The sequence below is a fragment of the Lontra canadensis genome, unplaced genomic scaffold (assembly GCF_010015895.1).
Source record: "Lontra canadensis isolate GAN:19392208 unplaced genomic scaffold, GSC_riverotter_1.0 scaffold28, whole genome shotgun sequence".
Taxonomy (NCBI): domain Eukaryota; kingdom Metazoa; phylum Chordata; class Mammalia; order Carnivora; family Mustelidae; genus Lontra; species Lontra canadensis.
Genome location: NW_022631022.1, coordinates 18,813,478 through 18,829,876, shown reverse-complemented (window position 1 = coordinate 18,829,876; position 16,399 = coordinate 18,813,478). Strand labels below are relative to the sequence as shown.

Sequence of the window (16,399 nt, the reverse complement as noted above, 5' to 3'; positions counted from 1 at the left end):
TCGCACGTGGCCGTCAGCCCGTTTCTGCTGGGGTGTGGGCAGAGCTCCCTGTGAGGGCTAACTCAGTGGCAGTCAGCTCCCCCTTCTCAGATCTCCTAGTGTACCCCGTGTGTTAGTTGGATGTGTGTCTGCTGTCCCTGGAGACAGCCTGTACCGTCCGCAGCACAGGGCTTCGGCCTCGGGGACTCCATGAGGACATTGGTCCATCGGGCTGACATGCCCTTTTTCTCTGGTGCCCAGCCCAGCCTGGCCTTGGAAGTACTGGGACTGGTGCTGCCTTGAGAAAGCCAGCCTGTGGTGAGGCCACAGAGTGGTGTCAGAACAAGACCCCCCTTGGGGCCATCTGGGTCCTAGTCCCCACCTGGGCTGCTCTCTCCTTATAGTGATTCCCATGTGGCGATCTTCCCACCTGCAGATCTGCCCTCTAGTCCTGTGGACCTGGTGATCAACTGCCTGGACTGCCCCGAGAATGCCTTCCTGCGGGACCAGCCCTGGTACAAGGCAGCCGTGGCCTGGGCCAACCGGAACCGGGCGCCGGTGCTCAGCATTGACCCTCCCGTGCATGAAGGCGAACAGGGTATCGACGCCAAGTGGTCGCTGGCTCTGGGCCTGCCTCTGCCCCTGGGGGAGCGCGCGGGCCGCGTCTACTTGTGCGACATCGGCCTCCCCCAGCAGGTATTCCAGGAGGTAGGAATCAGCTACCACTCACCCTTTGGCTGCAAGTTTGTCATTCCATTACACTCTGCCTAGAGGGGCTCTGGGCGAGTTGGACTCTGCAGTCCCCTGCTGCTCTGGACACACTGAACTTGACAACGAACGCCTTAAGGATGTGAAGCTTCATGGACCTTCAGTTTTTTCACTTTTGGATTTGTTACTTCTGTGAGAGAACAGATCATATTTAAAAATGACCTGTCACCTGCCAGTAGCCAGGGAAGGCTTTCCCACTGGGTGTCCTGGGTGGGCGGCAGGCCAAGTGGCTCTAGGCATCTCTACACTTGGCCCCTGTGTGGCTGGGTGGGGCTTTGTTTACAGACTTAGGCAGCTCACAGACTGTGTTTCAGGTTTACAGTCACTGGGGCCTGGGCAAGCACCTTGCGGGGTGGGGCGGGTCCTGTTTGGGGGCCTGTACTTGCTTTGGCTCCGTGTCCTCTGCTCTCCACACCCCCAGCCCTTCTGATCATGTCGAACTGGCTGTGCTGCAGCCGCCCGCCAGAGGGCAGACTCGCACTCTGTTCCTTGCCAGAGCTCTGAGGAGGCCTTCCCAGAGCCCCACCACAAGTTGGTTTGGGGGCTTTTGACCCTTTCTCCTGAGCTGATGCAAACTGTATGCTGGGATTTTTCTCAAGGGTCCTTCTTCCTTTCCACTCCATCATTCTGAGAGGCAGGGAAGGGGGCGGCATCAGGATGGTTTTACTGTATGGGGATTTTATATTGTTTTTCTGTTTTCAGCATAGGTAGTATAAGGTCACGTTACTGTAGAACCACAGTGCCCATCTTGCCAGCAGTGCCCCCTGCCCCATACCCTCTCCAGCTGGGGCCGGAGCCCTCAGGGTGCAGCTTTAATGTTCAGTATTGGGAAGGTCCCTGAGGGAGCCTGGTGCTGAGCCAGAAGAGGCTCCCTGGTGCTTCTGTCTTAGGCCACTACCATCCCGTTCCTGCCTCCTTGCCTGCCCATGTACCCTCCTTTCTTCTGTCCCCGCCCTTCCCGCTCCAACGGTCCTCTGCAGCTGTCGTCCCAGAGCAGGGCGCATGTCCCTCCCCTGTCTGGGCTCCACCCCAGTTCTTACAGTGTCTGGGCTTTGAACCCTTTATGGTTGTCCACTCGAGATGAGTAGGCTTGGGGTCAGCGCCCGATCTCAGAAGATGCCAAAATGCGGCTAGTTCTAGATGAGCTGCTGTCAGGGCTCAGCCACGGGAGCACGAGGCTGCTCAGACCCTACGGCGGAAAGTCCTCAGGCCTCACAGGCTTGGCCTTGGAGGCTGCTTTCAGAGCAGGAGCCAAGCCCTGGGGTCCTTCACAGGGACTCTTGCAGAAAGTTCATGCTTTAAAGCCTTTTTCAGGCCTTTAGGCTTAGCTTCTGCTCTCTGCGCACCCACTCTGGTTAAGGGGGTGAGTGTGACGGCTTGCCAGGGATCATGGACACAGGATAGGCCCTGCTGCCATGGGTTTCAGGCTGCTTATTGCTTTTCTTATAGGAACATAGCCAGGAGAAGAGGGAGGCAGAGGGCTGGTCCCTCCTTCCCTCCCATCCTCCCTGAAGGTCTGATCGTCTCCAGCAGTGGGAGGAGGCCAGAGGCCCAGGGCCTTGTGTGTATCCTCCCTGAGCTTCTGCTCACTCAGGGCCGTAGTCTGAGGAGCAGTGCTGGGTCGTAGGCATTTTAATAAGCAACCACTGCATAGTTTCTGGGTACCTGCCTGGCCACGCAGTAAGGCCCCCCCCCAGTTGGGTACGGTAGGGGAGCAGCTTTCGGAGCCCTGGCGCCACAGACTGCTGGCTTGGGTGAGCTGCAGCTGCCCTGGGGGTGAGGGCCTTGTGGAGGGGCACTGGGAGCTTGTGCCTGAGCCTGGCTTCTCCCCGAAGGGGGCTCTGGAGCAGCTTCCTGCCCTCAGCATGGGCCTTCCCTGGGTGGTATTCACATCAGCATGATTCCTCTGCCTTCAGCTCCTTCCAGAGGCATCCTGTCCTCAGGGGGCCCCAGTCAGGGGGTCGGGACTGTCACTCATGCAGCTCTTGGGGAACCAAAAACCAGCACTTAAAATAAAGCTGAATGACAGAGTCCTGGGCTCTGTGGTAAATGTAAATCGCTCTGTAGGCTGCACAGTGAGGTGCCCCCCACCCTGCCCCAGGAGCCTAGCAGAGTCTGCTCACAGTTGCCCACCTAGTCAGGTGGTTGGGCAGGTGCGGCCTGAAGTGGCAGGTGGTGATGGGGCCAGAGGCAGAGGTCTACTCAGCTGCTGACTGGCCAGGGATTCCATGGGCGCCAAGGGAAACTTGCATTCTCAGGCCTGCCACCTGTGGGCTCTTCTCTGTGGCCCAGAGGGACACGTGGCTTCTGTCTGGTCACTGGCTAGCCCTTCCGTGCCAGCCCAGTTCACACTTAGCTCTCCACAAGCTGAACTGCTAAGAAAGTCTTTATTAATAAGGTGGGAAGGGAAGGCAAGGAGCCTGGAGACGGACACACCGGTACCAGGGGTTACAAACAGTAAGAAACACTTTATTATAACTTTACAACATATAAATAGCTTGGGTCAAATCTGTGCTTTCTGGCAGCTGGGCATCCAGTCTTGTCCCCCGCAGGCTTGGGCCTTCCTTCACATTGCACTGTTCGCTGGGTGGCTCTGGCCCTGGGGCCTGGTGGTGGAGGGTGGAGAGAAAGCTGGGCAGCCCCGCACCACTGTCCAGCTCCCAGAGGGGGCGCCCCGCCTGTCATCTGCTTGGGTTGCGGCTGGTGTGGAAGGACCGCTCCTCAGGGGTCAGGCCAGCAAAGAAGGGGTGCAGCAGGGCCTCCGCCAGTGTGATGCGCTGGGCAGGGTCGAATTCTAACATCTTCCTCATCAGGTCAAACAGCTGCACGTGCTCCAAGGCATCCTCGAGCATGTAGCTCTGCTCAGGGACACAAGGTGCCGCAGTGTGACGGCGGGGCCGGGGGGCCACCGCGGGTCCCCGAGCCTCTGGGAGGCCTTGCTGCAGGGCTCGAGGAGCCAGTGCTTGCCCCCCGGAGGACCACTTCTGCCCTCCTGGACCGCGAGCGGCTCTGCTCCTTGCATGCCCGCGTAGAGCTTTTGGCTCTGAGCGTCTCGCTGGCTTGGTGCCTCTGCCCCTGCATGCAACGTCCCGACAGGTGGGCAGTGTCCCCTCTGTAGAATTCACTGGTCCGGGCACCAGATGCCGTCGACAGAGGATTTCAGGCCATGTCTACATCTTCCCTCCCCCTCACCTCAGTCCTGCCTAGTTCTTCCCAAAACTGAGAGAAGAGGAGCACCGGAGGCAGCAAGGTCTCTGACATCGGGCTCTTCTGGTGCTCCCCCATTACATCCATGGCCACCCTGTGGGGGAGGGACGGGGCTAAGGGCCCCTCGGGGGGCGGTTGGCAAGCAGCCCCATGGCCCGCACCCAGCAGCCTCGGGTGTGGCCTCCCACAGAGCCGGAGCGAGGAGGCAGCCTGTAGCTGCCAGGCCGGTCTCTGCTGTGTGTCTGCCCAGTGCCTGGGGCCTCCTTGGCAGGAGCCGAGCTGGGGGAAGCCAGAAACTGACCTTCAGAGGTTTGCAGTTCTCCTTCACATACCGGCCATCAGAGCTGTTCTCATCCCAAACCAGGCCCCCTTTGTAGAAATATTTCTGTTTCCTGGAAGCGAAGGAAAGAAGGGGTCAAGCCTCAGGGGTTGGGGGAGACATGGCAGTCTGGGGAATGACCGCAGAGCCACCGGGGATGCTAACTGGCCCAGAGCCACAGGGGAGGAAGGTCTGGGCAAATGTCTGCCAGCTCGGAGTGCGGTACGGGAGGGAAGGCCGCTAGGAGCCGTGTCCTGGAAGACCGGCTTGTGACCCAAGGCCAAGATGGGAGAGGCCCCCATGGCCACCCCTGAAGGCGTCTCCACGGCTGCTTACCTGGTACGGTGGATCATGTGTGAGGGGATGGGCCCTAGGATCTTCTCCATCATCACCAAATGTTCTCGGTTTTCGTGGGTCTATTAGAAGGTCAGGAATAGAGCAAGCAAGAGTCAGTACCAGCCTCTGCCCCCTCAAAAAAATAAGGGACCCAAAAAGATGGGCAGGTGCCTTCCTTGCCCCAAGAGATGTGAACCCACCCGTGAATAGTAATCCCGGCCTCTGATATGGTGGCAGCCTGCCAGACAGTTCTCTCAAGGTCAAGTTCACTCTCCTCAGCCTTTCGGGTGGACTTAACCATCACCGCACACCTCTCTCCAATGACTTCCCTCACTCTTTCCAAAATGTGCCCGACCTCAGCCCCTCTCTGCCCCCTCCCCCCTCAGGCTGTGCTCCTGCCTCAAATGCTTGCTCCTCTTGCTATGGTCCTCCACGCTGAGGCCGAGCACGAGTATCCCTGGGCGCTCCACTCCTCGACCTCAGAAGCCCGAGTGTCCCAGCGTGCGGACGCGGGGTGGTCACAGGGCTCTCCCACGCCAGCCCCTGCAGCCTGCCCAGGGAGCAGTGCTCAAGCGAGCCCCATGATGCAGGAGGCCTTACCTGGAAGAGTGTGAAGCCCCGGTAGTACTCAAAGAGAATGCAGCCGATGCTCCAGACATCGCAGGGCTGTGCCCAGCCCAGCTCTGAAAGCCAACATGGGAGGAGACCGTGACACTCCGCTCCCTGCTCCCAGCCCAGATGTCAAAGGACAGCTGCCACTCTGGCAGGCGGGACCCTAGCCCAAACCCCAACACAAGGCCCTTTCTCAGGTAAGGCCAAGTGAGCCGCCACAGTGACACCGGCCCCTGGGGGCAGGCACATCCCCGCCCCTAGTCCTCCCTTCCCGACGACAGTCCGCTTTATCAGGGGCTGGGGGCTAGCCAGTCACTCACCAAGGATCACCTCAGGTGGGCGGTAGTGACGGGTGGCCACAATGGTCGTGTGGTGCTCATGGTCAAAGGTGGCACTGCCGAAGTCAGCCACTCGAATGCTGGTGTTCTTCACTGCCTTCTCCTCACAGCTCTGAGGCAAGGAGGGCGCGCAGGTCAGGAGCCTGTCCCAGTGGGTGACCTACCACAGAGCACGGCCTTGCCCTCTCCCGACCCCTACCTTGTGCTCATTGTAGAGAGTTTCAAACTCTGAATTCACAAACAAGATGTTCTCTGGCTTCAAGTCTGTATGGGTCAGTTGGTTTTCATGTAGAACTGGGGAAGCAGGAAACAACCTTGAGAACCCCGGCTGCTTCTCGGGCCCCACTGCCGGCACGAGAGGAGACTGCAACCCCACAGCTGGTCTGCCGGCCACCCTCATCCCCCACCAGCCTCTGCAGGGGGCACAGCGGACTCTGCCTCCACGCTGGCCTTCCGCGTGAGTGCTCGGTGCTTGGGGCCGTGGCCAGTTCTGATACTTAACAACAGGGCCGGGGACACTTCTATCTAGTATAGAAAACCTCCTTCCTCCTCCTCAGCTTGTCTCTGGCCAAGGCTGCAGCATCAGCCTGGGGGCTCCTTCTCCCCAGCACCGGCTGCATGATTTGCAGGCCGGGGACAAGATGAACATACAGGTCCCCTCACTCAGGAGTCACAAAGAATGTTAAGGTGGCAGCGAGCAAACAATAACCACAGGGCCGCCCCTGAAACACAACCTGAGGCCGGCCCTGCCTCTTCCTATCCCTCAGCCTGGGAGGAGACCTCTACCTTCTCCTTCCAGCTCCTGTCCCACCAATGCACCTTCTGACTCCACACTCCCAGCTGGTGGTCAAGATCCGGCGTGTAGCATGACCCACCTCTCTCCAGCCTGGGCCCTGCTTCCTCAGAGGGAGTTTCAGCACATCGTGGGGTCTGGGGCCCCCAGGCCCCCCCGCCCCTCCACCATCTGTGCAGACCCGAAGAGCCTTGCTCTAGGCTCCTCCCTGGAGGGGAACCAAGCCTCTCCTTCCTCCCAGACAGTCCTCCCTAAGGCCTTTCAGCCAAAGGGGACCCAGTGCCTCTGGGGCCAGGGATGATGGTTGGTAGCGCACTGGTGTGAGTGCAGGAGGCCACCAGGCGCGGGCACAGACACTTACATCGGAGGGCGTGGCAGAGCTGGTAGGCCATGTGCCGCACGTGCGGCAGCGGGTAAGGCTGGAAGTTATTCTCCTTCAGGAATTCAAAGGTGTTCTTGCCCAGGAGCTCAAAGGCGATGCACATGTGCCCATGGAAGTTGAACCAGTCGGACATCAAGACACACAGGCTAGAGGAGAAGATGGGGGGGGGGGGTGTCAGTCTCTGCCCCTCCCTCAGATGAGGCTGGTCCCCACCCCCAGACCACTGGGTCACCCATGCCCATAAAGAAAAACCCTCAATTACAAAGCGCATGTCTCCCATCAGAGACCACCCTGATCAGCTCAGGGCAAGGACTAGACTTCCTGCTGCCACAGGGGAAGTTCTGGCCCAAGGCGTCCTGCCCCGTCTACTTAAGACGTGGCCATAATCCCTGCACCTCGGAAAGAGATGGAATCGTGCCTGCCTTTCTCCAGCTCCCCTAACTGAGCTTCCCAAGTCCGCGGGGCTCAGCGCCGGGCTGATGGGAGAGGAACTGCTCCGTGTGGGTACACCGGGGCGGCTCGACTTGGGAGTCCTCCAGCTGTGTAAGCGCTGCAGCAGCTGCGGGGCTGTGTCTGGTCTGACCCCCGCCATGACCCACAAGGCCCTCACTTACGGAAGCGGGCCCCGGAGGCCGCCTCGGAGCACAGAACCCTTGGGGTGGAGCCTGCACTGCGACCCCAGGGCTCCTCCAGTGGGACTCACGGGGCCTGGGCGCGCTGCTCTGCACGCCAACTGGGTGACAGGCCTCGGCTCCGCCGGGGGTCCGGGCAACTGCAGCCGGAGCGGACACCGTCCCCACAAAAAGCTTCCCTCTCATTCCCTGAGACACTCACAACTTATTCTCTTTGTCCTTCTCCTTGATTTTTTTGAGAACGTTGATTTCTAGCCGGGCGGCCTCCCGGTACTTGCCCACGTTGCGAATGATCTTTAGGGCCACCTGAGACTTCCCTCTGGGAGCCGGGGAAGAAGCAGAGGTTCTCAGAAGTGCCCTAGCCCTTCCCCGCCCCCCGCCCTCCACCCCAATCTCGCAGCTCCTGGCAAACCGTGCTCAGGACTCAAGGAACAGGACCTGCTCCAGAGGGCCCAGACGCCTGGCCCCCAGCCTGTCTCCAGGCAACGCCGCCCCGCCCCGCCAGCTCTCCTGGCATCTGTGAGTTAGTGTGTCAGGGCCAGCCTGGACCTCTCTGATGCCAGCCACTGCCAGCTCCCCAGACAGCAAGCAAAGGAGTAGAGGCCCAGCCTGCTGGCCAGCACCAACACCAGCTCCCTCAGTAACCTGACCTGTAGGCCAGCCAGCCCTGACCCTGGCCAGGCCATCCCAGCTAGAACCGTCCTACAGCACCTCCTGACCTTCCTAAAACACATCTCCAGGTCTGGGCAAATGGCTCCACCTGGGGTGGGGGTTCCAGGATGAGAAAAAGCTTTGGCAAGAGGGTAAGGGTGCCAGCAGTAGGGGCCCCGGGTTGCTCCCTTTACTACACTCCCTCTAGCTGCCTGCCAACCAACCAGCCACAGCGTTTCTCGGAGACCCCCGAGTGCCCCGAGGCCTCTTCAGCGTCTAGTAAGGATTTGAAGAATCCCTGCTCTGTGCTTCCCATCCGCCAGCCCCGCCCCACAGGCTGCCTGTAGGACGCCCGCAGAGCAGGGACCATGCTGAGGTTCGAACACCAGGCTCAGCGGCCAGCGGGAAGGGCCAGCCAGACTTCAGAAGCCCGGGGGGAACGAGAGTGAGATGGCGCTGGCCCACAAGAATGTGGCCTCCTGAGGCCCCTGGGAGGCTAGCTTGGTGCCTGAGGAAAAAGTTCACAAGCCCCAGGGCAAAGGCATCTTCTGGAAAATAACCTGTTTTTCTCTCCCTATCCCACTTTCCCAGATTTTCAGGGCAGGGAAAGACCTCAGAGGAAAGGCCACTCACTCCAGGCTCCTAGGGCCGGATCCCTCAATGGCATTCTCACCTTCAGCAGAGAGCTCATAGCTCCCGCAGGCAGCCACAGCCCGGGCTGGATGGCGCTGGGGATCAGGCCCTTCCTTCGGCCGAGGTCAATTTACCCCCCTCATTACCACCCTGCTGGCCAACTACCTTTGGATCCCCTAAAAGTCCCCCAAGCGTTGTGGCTGCCCCTTAGTGATTTCAGAGACTCATTTCCCCTCCACCTACTCGGGGTGGGGGGACACGGCCCAGACAGCTTAGCTGCCCCCACGTGTCACAGCTCGCAGATCTGCCTCCCACATCTCAGGTCCCAGTATGGTCTACATGTCCTTCCCTCTGCCCAACGACCCCAGCCCTAACCTCGGGGGCCACACTGGGTCTGAGGGGTGTTTAAATGGGAACTGGGAGCCCAGGGAGATTTCCTGTCAGTCACTGTCACTACCTTATATGGAAGGCCACCAGGCTAGCTGGATGGCTAGGTCTAACTGTCCTTTCTGAGTGCCCAGTACCATGGCGGCCTGGTGCCAGGGGTGCCAGGGGAGCATGGGTCCTATTTCTTCACCCCGAGCATAGTGGGAAGAGCATGATGGGCAGCACATGGCTCAGCGGGACAGGAGAGACAGGGCACCTGGTAGCTAAGGCATCAGACCAATGAGAGTGCCCTCAGAGGGGAGGCAGCGGGCTCCCGGGAGGTGGCCTCCCAGCCTAAGGCAGAGGGGCACAAGTTCTGGTCTGCCAGAATGGCGAGGGAACAGAAGTGTTTCACTGTGCAGCCTGGAAGGCAGCACGGCTCCCCAGAGGCCCCCAAACACACACCGGAGGAGCCCCGTTCTACCTGCATGCACCCAGAGGGACACACAGTCCGGCCTGGCCATGTGGGAGAGGGCAGCACCCGGCAGGGTCAGAGAGCCCGAATCTGGTTCCTCTCAACCCAGCCATGCACCAGGTTTAGGGGGTCCAAAGGGAGTTGGCCAGCGGAGTGGACAGCCGGGTGGCCAACGTCTCAGACAGACCTCCTGAGCCAGGGAGGGGTTGCTCAGGCGGGGCTCTGCAGTATTCCCAACCTGCCTCCCAGCCCCAACCTGACACAAGATGGCAGGAAGCGGGCCCAGACCACAGAAGGGCCAGGGCCTTGGCCATGTGCCGACAGCCACCACAGAGTCCTGGGGCCAAAGGGCCACCAGAGCTGCACCCCTCGCCAGCCAGCAGTTTGTGGGCAGGGAGGCCACCTGGCTGCGGAGCCCTGGGAACGGCTCCCTATCTCAGGGGATCAGCAGAAGCCCCGCACTCGCAGGCCGGCCCCCTGCCATGAGCCCGCTCGGACGCCCACCGCCCACCCCGCAGAGCCGCTCACCGGGCATGGTCTAAGCACTCCACCACCTTGCCGAACGTGCCTTCGCCCAAGTTCCCCACGATCTCATCTAGGAGAGAAAAGAAGCAGTGCATGAGGGCCTGCAGGGCAGAGGGCCGGCAGCTCCTGCAAGTTCACAGCATTCAAATTCTCAAAAACAAAAAAGGTTTCTTTCTCACGGCTACACTCTTAAAAACAGAAGTTGCTAGCGTCTGCGTCATTCAGGCAATTACTGGTGGCCCCGCTAAGGCACCACGAGCACTAGAAGCCCCTCCGGGCAGGAGAGGTCTCGTCTAACAGGGGGGAGGAAGTAGAGAGGTAAAGTTTTACGAAAGGTGGCTGTACATCGCTCCTGGAGCCAATCGCCGGTCCGACACACCAGGTGGCCCTCCTTGTCATCTTCCACACTCCGGCTGCTGCGCTTACTGCTCTGTTGGCTTCTCTGCATGCACCGCCCCCCGAAACGCCATCCGACCCATCGCATGGTAGGCGGTTCCGATTGACAGATTGAGGTGTCAGTCAAAGGCAGAGGTGGAGACGGTGAGGAGCCGGCGGGTTGGTTGGTTGGATTTTCCAGATCCCAGCATTTCATAAGGCACACAGCATATATAACGATAGGGATATTGCAAGGGACACGTCAAGACACAAACTGACTTCAAAAACAGAAAAGTAAAAACAGCTACAGGTATGTAAGGAAAACTCGGACATTATCTAAGAGAAGGGCGCCGCCAGCGCTCAGAAAGACCACGGAGCCTCTGCTGCCAAGGGGCCGGGCCGCGCGAGAGCCACAGCCCCGACTCCCTTCGCCACCGCACGTCCCCCTCCCGGGCCCTCCCGAGATGGCCCCTGGCGGGCTGAAGCCGTGCTGAGGACGGCGCAAGAAGGCGGCCAGCTCTGCACACGGCCGGTTGTGCGGAAGGGCCAGAGGCCACTCCGGCCTGAGTGGCAGGACGCCCGGCCCGCCCCTGCCTGCCTCTCTGCGCACACGCAGCCCTGCACGGGCCCGACAGCTGCCACTCAGAGCCACGCCTGCCACCTGCCCCCAGACGACACCTGCAGCCAGACGTCACGTCACTACCACAAACGGCCTGCTGCCGGCGGCCCTTGTGCCGCCGGCCTGGAGCGGGGAAGGAGCCCGGGTACCGCTGGGCCAGGCGGCCTCCTACCACGACGGCCCCCGCGGGCCCCACGCCAGCTCCTGCCCTGGCCTCGGCGCCCAGGCTCTCACGGCCTCATGATGACATAGGGCACCAGAAAGAGAAGAAGCAGAGCCCCAGCCCTGCACTGCCATCCTGCAGCAGTGTGTGGCTGCGGGCACAGAGGCCACCAGGCCGTGCTCAGTGGTCGCGGTCAACCCTCAACCTGTGGCCACTCAAGGAAGTCGCAGGAAAGCTGAGCAGAAGAGATGCCTGGCCCCCTGCACTGGGTCCGCCACTAATCCTCAGGGGCCTCCTGGCCGGCGGGAGGGAAGAGGGACGGGGAGGAGAAGAGAAGACAGCAGGTCCCCTGACAAGCGCACGAGGGGCCCGAGTGCCGCGTGGGCTCCCGGCCTCGGCCGAGATCGAGACCGCCTCCACGGCCAACACCACGGCCAGGGGCCGCACCTGGCGCCTGGCCAGCAAGCAGAAGAGGCCTGGGCCGCAGGCCTTTCTGCCATTCGTCCATGCGCCCCATCACATGGGCAGCCTGTCCCCTCATCTTGACCGCCCCTCCCAGGAAGAGGCGAGGCTGCGGAGGGCCCAGCTGGAGATCAAGGTCAGAGGGGCAGCTCCCGGTCTGCGCTGACGGGCAGACCTCCCCTACCCGTGGGCACTCCGGCCTCCGGGCCTCTGCGGAGGGCTGCGGACCCCAGAGACCGGGCCACACATCGCCAGACCACACACCAGCAGCCCTATCAGGTTCCCTAAATGTCCCCAGCCACGCACATCACGTGGTCTGGAGCAGCGCAGAGACACAGACAGGTGGGGGGGGCGGTATCGCTGGAGCCAGAGCCCCTCTCGCCACCAGCACAGTGGCCCGAAGATGGAGGGGCCGGGCCTCTGGCTCAGCCCTGCACCTGGACCAGACGACACAGACACACACACAGGCACACACACCCAGTGCGCGGGCACAGGGCTGGCGGTACTCACCCGGACCTGCCAGCCTGAGAGAAGGCTAGAAAGCCACAGGGCCCTGAGGCCCCAGCCAGCACACCCCGGCCACCACTCACCGAGGAGGCGCTGCTACAAGACCTGGTGCGGCGTTTGTGGCAGTGGTGGGCATGCTTGCGGGGCCGGTATGGCTCCCTGTCCCGCGACCGCCGCCGGTGGTGGGAACGCGAAGACCCGTAGCAGTCCTCCCCGAAGGACGGGCTCCGCTCTTCACACCGGTATGTGTCGCTGTCCCGGCGCTCCCGGTACCTCCTCTGGTAGGGCAGGCGGTCATGGCTGCCGGGAGGGGGTGAGGACACCAGTAAGATGGGAAGCTTCCTCCCACCAGCCCAGTTTCGCTTCTGGGCAAAAGGCGTGTGGCGAGGCCCCCACAAAAAGCTCATGGGGCAGCCCGCTGGAGCAGAGGCATCCAGATGGGGGTGGAAGGCATGTACACGAAGTCCCACCTCCAGAACCCGGGCTGCTGGCAGCACCCCTCCAGGACAGGAGGCAGAGCACGGGGGAAGGCGAGCAGGGTGAAGGGCCTTGGAGGGTCCTATCACCCCAAGACTCCCTATGGCTGCTAACACAGGATGAGGAGCCAACCTCCGGAAAGGACAGAGGCTGTGTTATGAGTCCCACTGAAGGAGGCTCAGAAGTCAGCAGGGGAGATGCTGGCCTGGAAATAGGGAACCAGTCTGGAGAAGGAAGACTCAAGGACAGAGAAAGGGGCAGCAGGATGGCAGCGAACACGGAGGCCCGGGAACACAGCTGAGATTAGGGGGGCAGAGGCGGCAGGCCCGGAAGGAGCCCAGGGCCGCCCCAAGCCTCCACACTGTCTCCCCAGCCCTGCCCAGGGATGGAGCCCCTTCCTCCCACCTAGCCCCCTGTCACCTTCTGGACCGAGATCTCCGGGGCGGAGGCTCCCTTCGAGACGGGTACCGCAGTCTCCCTTCATGCTCCCGACTGTAAGACCTCCTCCTCTTCCATCGGTAGCTCAGGTACGGGTCTGGCTCAGGGGAGCGGTATCGCTTACAGTGATGCATCTAGGCCACGGGAAAGGGAGCCCCGCTCAGTGGGCAGCCAGGCAGCCAGTCACCTCCGGCCACTCGGGGCACCCAGGCGCTCCTGAAGAAGAGGCCCATTGTTGTGTTTGGGAGCAGCCCCTCCCAGGGGTTTATGAAGCAAAAAAGAGCTCTGAGGTCACACTGGTCCAACAGCACACAACGGGCAACACCCTTCTGTGCCACTGAACAAACACACAGCTGCCTCCCCAGCCCAGCATCCCGAGCACTCAGGTCACCCGGCCAGCCCGCACAGGTGCAGCGACAGAATGGGTGGGGGGGTGGCGCTGCTGAGCACCATCCCAGAAAACCAAGGCCAAGGAGAGAGGAGAGCCTCCTGGCCGCCATTCTCTCCTGTCTGTGGGCTTCTATGAAGTGACTGGCCTATCAAGCCAGAGGCCCAAGGGCTGCTGGCAGGGAACACACACACAGGAGCAAAGGGTGAAAGCCCTCAAGTTTGAGGCCAGGTTGCCTGACTGAGGCCCTGAACTGGACCCCACTCGAGGGAGCAAAGGCCACACCTCCATATCAGGGGCCATGGGCAGAAGCGAGAAGGCCAGCCTTTAGAGAAGGAGGTCCACAGGGTCTTACAAACATTCCCCAGTCGATCCAACGGGCTGACCAAACAGACCTGGGGGTCTGTCCAGCCCCTGCTGCTCCATACTCTGTCTCAGCACCAGTAAACTGACAGCAGCCTCCTCAGAGCAGCGAGTCTCTCACCAAGACCCCTGGGGCACCCTCCGACCACCTGCAGTGCCTCGCCTCCAACTGTGCCACCACTGCCCCCTCTGCTAGATCCCCTGCTAGATATGCTAGATCCTACCTCGAAGTTCCAGTCCCCTCTCCTATGCTCATCTCGGGAGAAGCCGGAGGACTGAGTGTCTGGCAGCCTGTGTGCTTGGAGAGGCCTGCCCAAAGGGCCCTACCTCACCGTGCCTGTTTGGCAGGGACTTAAAACCCACCACAGGTAACCACCAGGCTGGATCAGACACGAGCTTAGGAAGAAGGCTATGTGAGGCCAGCTCCCGGTTCCACCCACCCAGAACCCGGACACTGCCTCCGCTGGAAGGCTGGGCCAGAGATCGTGGCCAGCCTTCCTCCCAACCCTTTACTTGGCTTTCACCAGCCTTCAGTGGTCAGTGCCGGGCTCGCCTTACTCAGCACATTTGGACAAACCCACCGAGGCTGCCCCAGCTCACGAGAAGGGTCCATCAGGAGAGAAGAGTGAACCAGCTCCTGTGTACGGGCAGGGCAGCCGGGCCTATCTGACTAAACCCCTGGAAAACCTGAGAAATCCTCTGTTCCCGATCTCCCCACCAGCAGGTTTCTCCCCATATCTACCTCGAAGCCCAGGCCCCAGCAACCCTCGGAGGTAAACACCAACTGCTCCTCGAGAGCTTAAACTGCTGTTCTATTTTGACAATCAGCTGACTAATGAATGTTTCACGGTTTTCCTGCAATTACCCGGGTCAGGTGTCCAAATTATGGAATGAAGGCAGTATGTCACATCTCCCTAAGCGACAGCGAAGATGCTCTGGTGGCCAGGCAGGCAAAGCTCCAGAGCTGGACGATGTGGTCTGGTCCACGCCAGGCCAACTCCTCCAGGGACCCGGAGGGTTCTCATGCCCATCCCTGTACTCGAGTGGGCGGAGCAGAGGTTCAGAGTTGACAGATGTTGAGTCCCAACACTGCCACTTCTAGCTGTGTGCCTTCAGGCAAGTTATTGACCTTCAACTTCCTCTTGCAACAAGGGAATAATAATCTCTTATAAGGCTCTGTGAGGATTAAATTACGCCACTCCTTTAATAATGCCCAGCACATGCCTTTGGGTCATTTCATTAACAAGGTTAAAAAGATTCCAGGTAATACCTCTGGGTCTAAGTTAGGACACAAAGGATATTTTATAAGTCCCTTCCAAGGGGGGGTGAGAGCCCTAGGTAGAAAATCCCAAACTAAATCCCAGTGCTCCACTTACTGGCCTCATGACTCTAGGTCGCCATACCTGAAAATTGCAAAAAACACCTTCCAGCCAACTTGGCAACGGAGATGACAAGGATGAGAGCTACAGAGTACCATGCAAGGTAATCAGAGAGGAGATAACCTCTGCTTCAACACTTTCTAGACAGGGGAAATATTGGGGAATACCAGATGTTCCTCATTATCTTCCCAGCCAGGGCTCTAGATCCCATTTCTCACCAATTAGCTCTGAAGCTCTGAGACCCCAGCAAATAGGTTATTTAAGGAAGCTAAGGGTCACAATTATGTTCAAGAAGGCTCTGCTCTTACACAGCGAAGAAAGAGATAATGTAGAGGAAACCAGGCCAAGGATGCCAGCTTTTCTGTGCAGGGGCCTAGTCGGCTTCTCATCTGCAGCTCCTGGCCAGAGAACTGGGCTGACAAGAGCAGCCAGCCAGGTCAGCGTCTGCACTACCGGATCCCAGCCACTCCAGCGCCCCATGGTTATTTTTGGCTGACACGGCCCCACCGCTGCAACCTCAAACCTGCCACCTTACAAGCCACCACCGGGTGAAACGCTCCTCCTTTTCAAGGGCATGAGGAGGGAAGCTGGAAGGCCGCCAACTCCGCCTCGATGGGGGCCTGGCTCAGGCAACTCCCACCCCAGCTCCACACCAGGGCACCCACACCCGGAACTAAAGCACACAGACTCCCCCGGACCAGGGAGCAGCCCGGGCATTTGTAGTGTCAGCTTGACTCGGCCCCTCCCCCGGGCTGGAGAGGCTCCATCAACACAACAAAACAGGCTGAAGGCCTGCGGCCCTCGCTCGCGTCCCTTCCTGACGCGCCTTGGGTCTCAGAGATCCAAGCCCCTTCCCCCATAACCGCCGCCAGCGGCGGCGAGGGGCTACCCGGGGGACAGGCGGATGGCCAGGCTGAGCTAGAATCAAACTTCAGGCCGCGCGTGGAGGAGTCTGCAGGCCTCAAGCAGAGGGTATGGGAGGGGTCTGCAGGCCCCTCCAGGCTCTCCCAGGTAGGACCCCGACCCCACTCCGCGGGAGATGCAGGGCTGAATGTGGATCCCTGCAGGGGCCTCAGGCGCAGCTCAGACTCCGACACCGGGGGATCGAGAGGTCGGGGTCTGCGGTGACCGCCCCTCCGGGGGAGAAGCGGCGGGTCAGGGGTGAGAGGTCGGGGCCGCGACCAGAGGCGGGCCGAGGTAGAGAAAGAGACT

The 16,399-nt window shown here is 60.6% G+C and overlaps 2 protein-coding genes across 3 annotated transcripts in view; one reads left to right on the top strand and one right to left on the bottom strand.

Annotated features, from left to right (window-relative positions):
- Positions 1-1,696, top strand: part of EDC3 (enhancer of mRNA decapping 3) — a 58,639-nt gene extending 56,943 nt beyond the window's left edge. Inside the window, exon 7 of the mRNA XM_032865050.1 lies at positions 416-1,696. Within this exon, the coding sequence (XP_032720941.1) occupies positions 416-750 (335 nt within the window). The 3' untranslated portion in view covers positions 751-1,696. The remainder of the gene's footprint in view (positions 1-415) is intronic.
- A 1,421-nt stretch (positions 1,697-3,117) lies between these two features.
- On the bottom strand, positions 3,118-13,191 carry CLK3 (CDC like kinase 3). 2 transcript variants are annotated; one of them, XM_032865049.1, is made up of 12 exons: positions 13,040-13,191; positions 12,226-12,442; positions 10,362-10,458; positions 10,020-10,086; positions 7,569-7,685; positions 6,714-6,880; positions 5,759-5,853; positions 5,542-5,671; positions 5,210-5,292; positions 4,610-4,689; positions 4,256-4,346; positions 3,118-3,605 (listed from the first exon to the last, which is right to left on the bottom strand). In XM_032865049.1, exons 1-12 carry the CDS (start codon positions 13,189-13,191, stop codon positions 3,429-3,431), a joined length of 1,473 nt encoding a protein of 490 aa, XP_032720940.1. In that variant the 3' UTR covers positions 3,118-3,428. The 2 variants fall into 2 exon arrangements, with proteins under 2 accessions (XP_032720940.1, XP_032720939.1); XM_032865048.1 differs by having other exon boundaries at positions 3,488-4,346.
- Between the last annotated feature and the right edge of the window lie 3,208 nt (positions 13,192-16,399).

Coding starts and splice junctions, on each gene's coding strand:
- CLK3 (XM_032865048.1), bottom strand. CDS start 13,191: ATGCATCACTGTAAGCGATACCGCTCCCCTGAGCCAGACCCGTACCTG. Junction 5,672..5,758: donor CTCTCTACAATGAGCACAAG/GTAGGGGTCGGG, acceptor TCCTTGCCTCAG/AGCTGTGAGGAGAAGGCAGT. Junction 4,347..4,609: donor CACATGATCCACCGTACCAG/GTAAGCAGCCGT, acceptor CTTCGCTTCCAG/GAAACAGAAATATTTCTACA.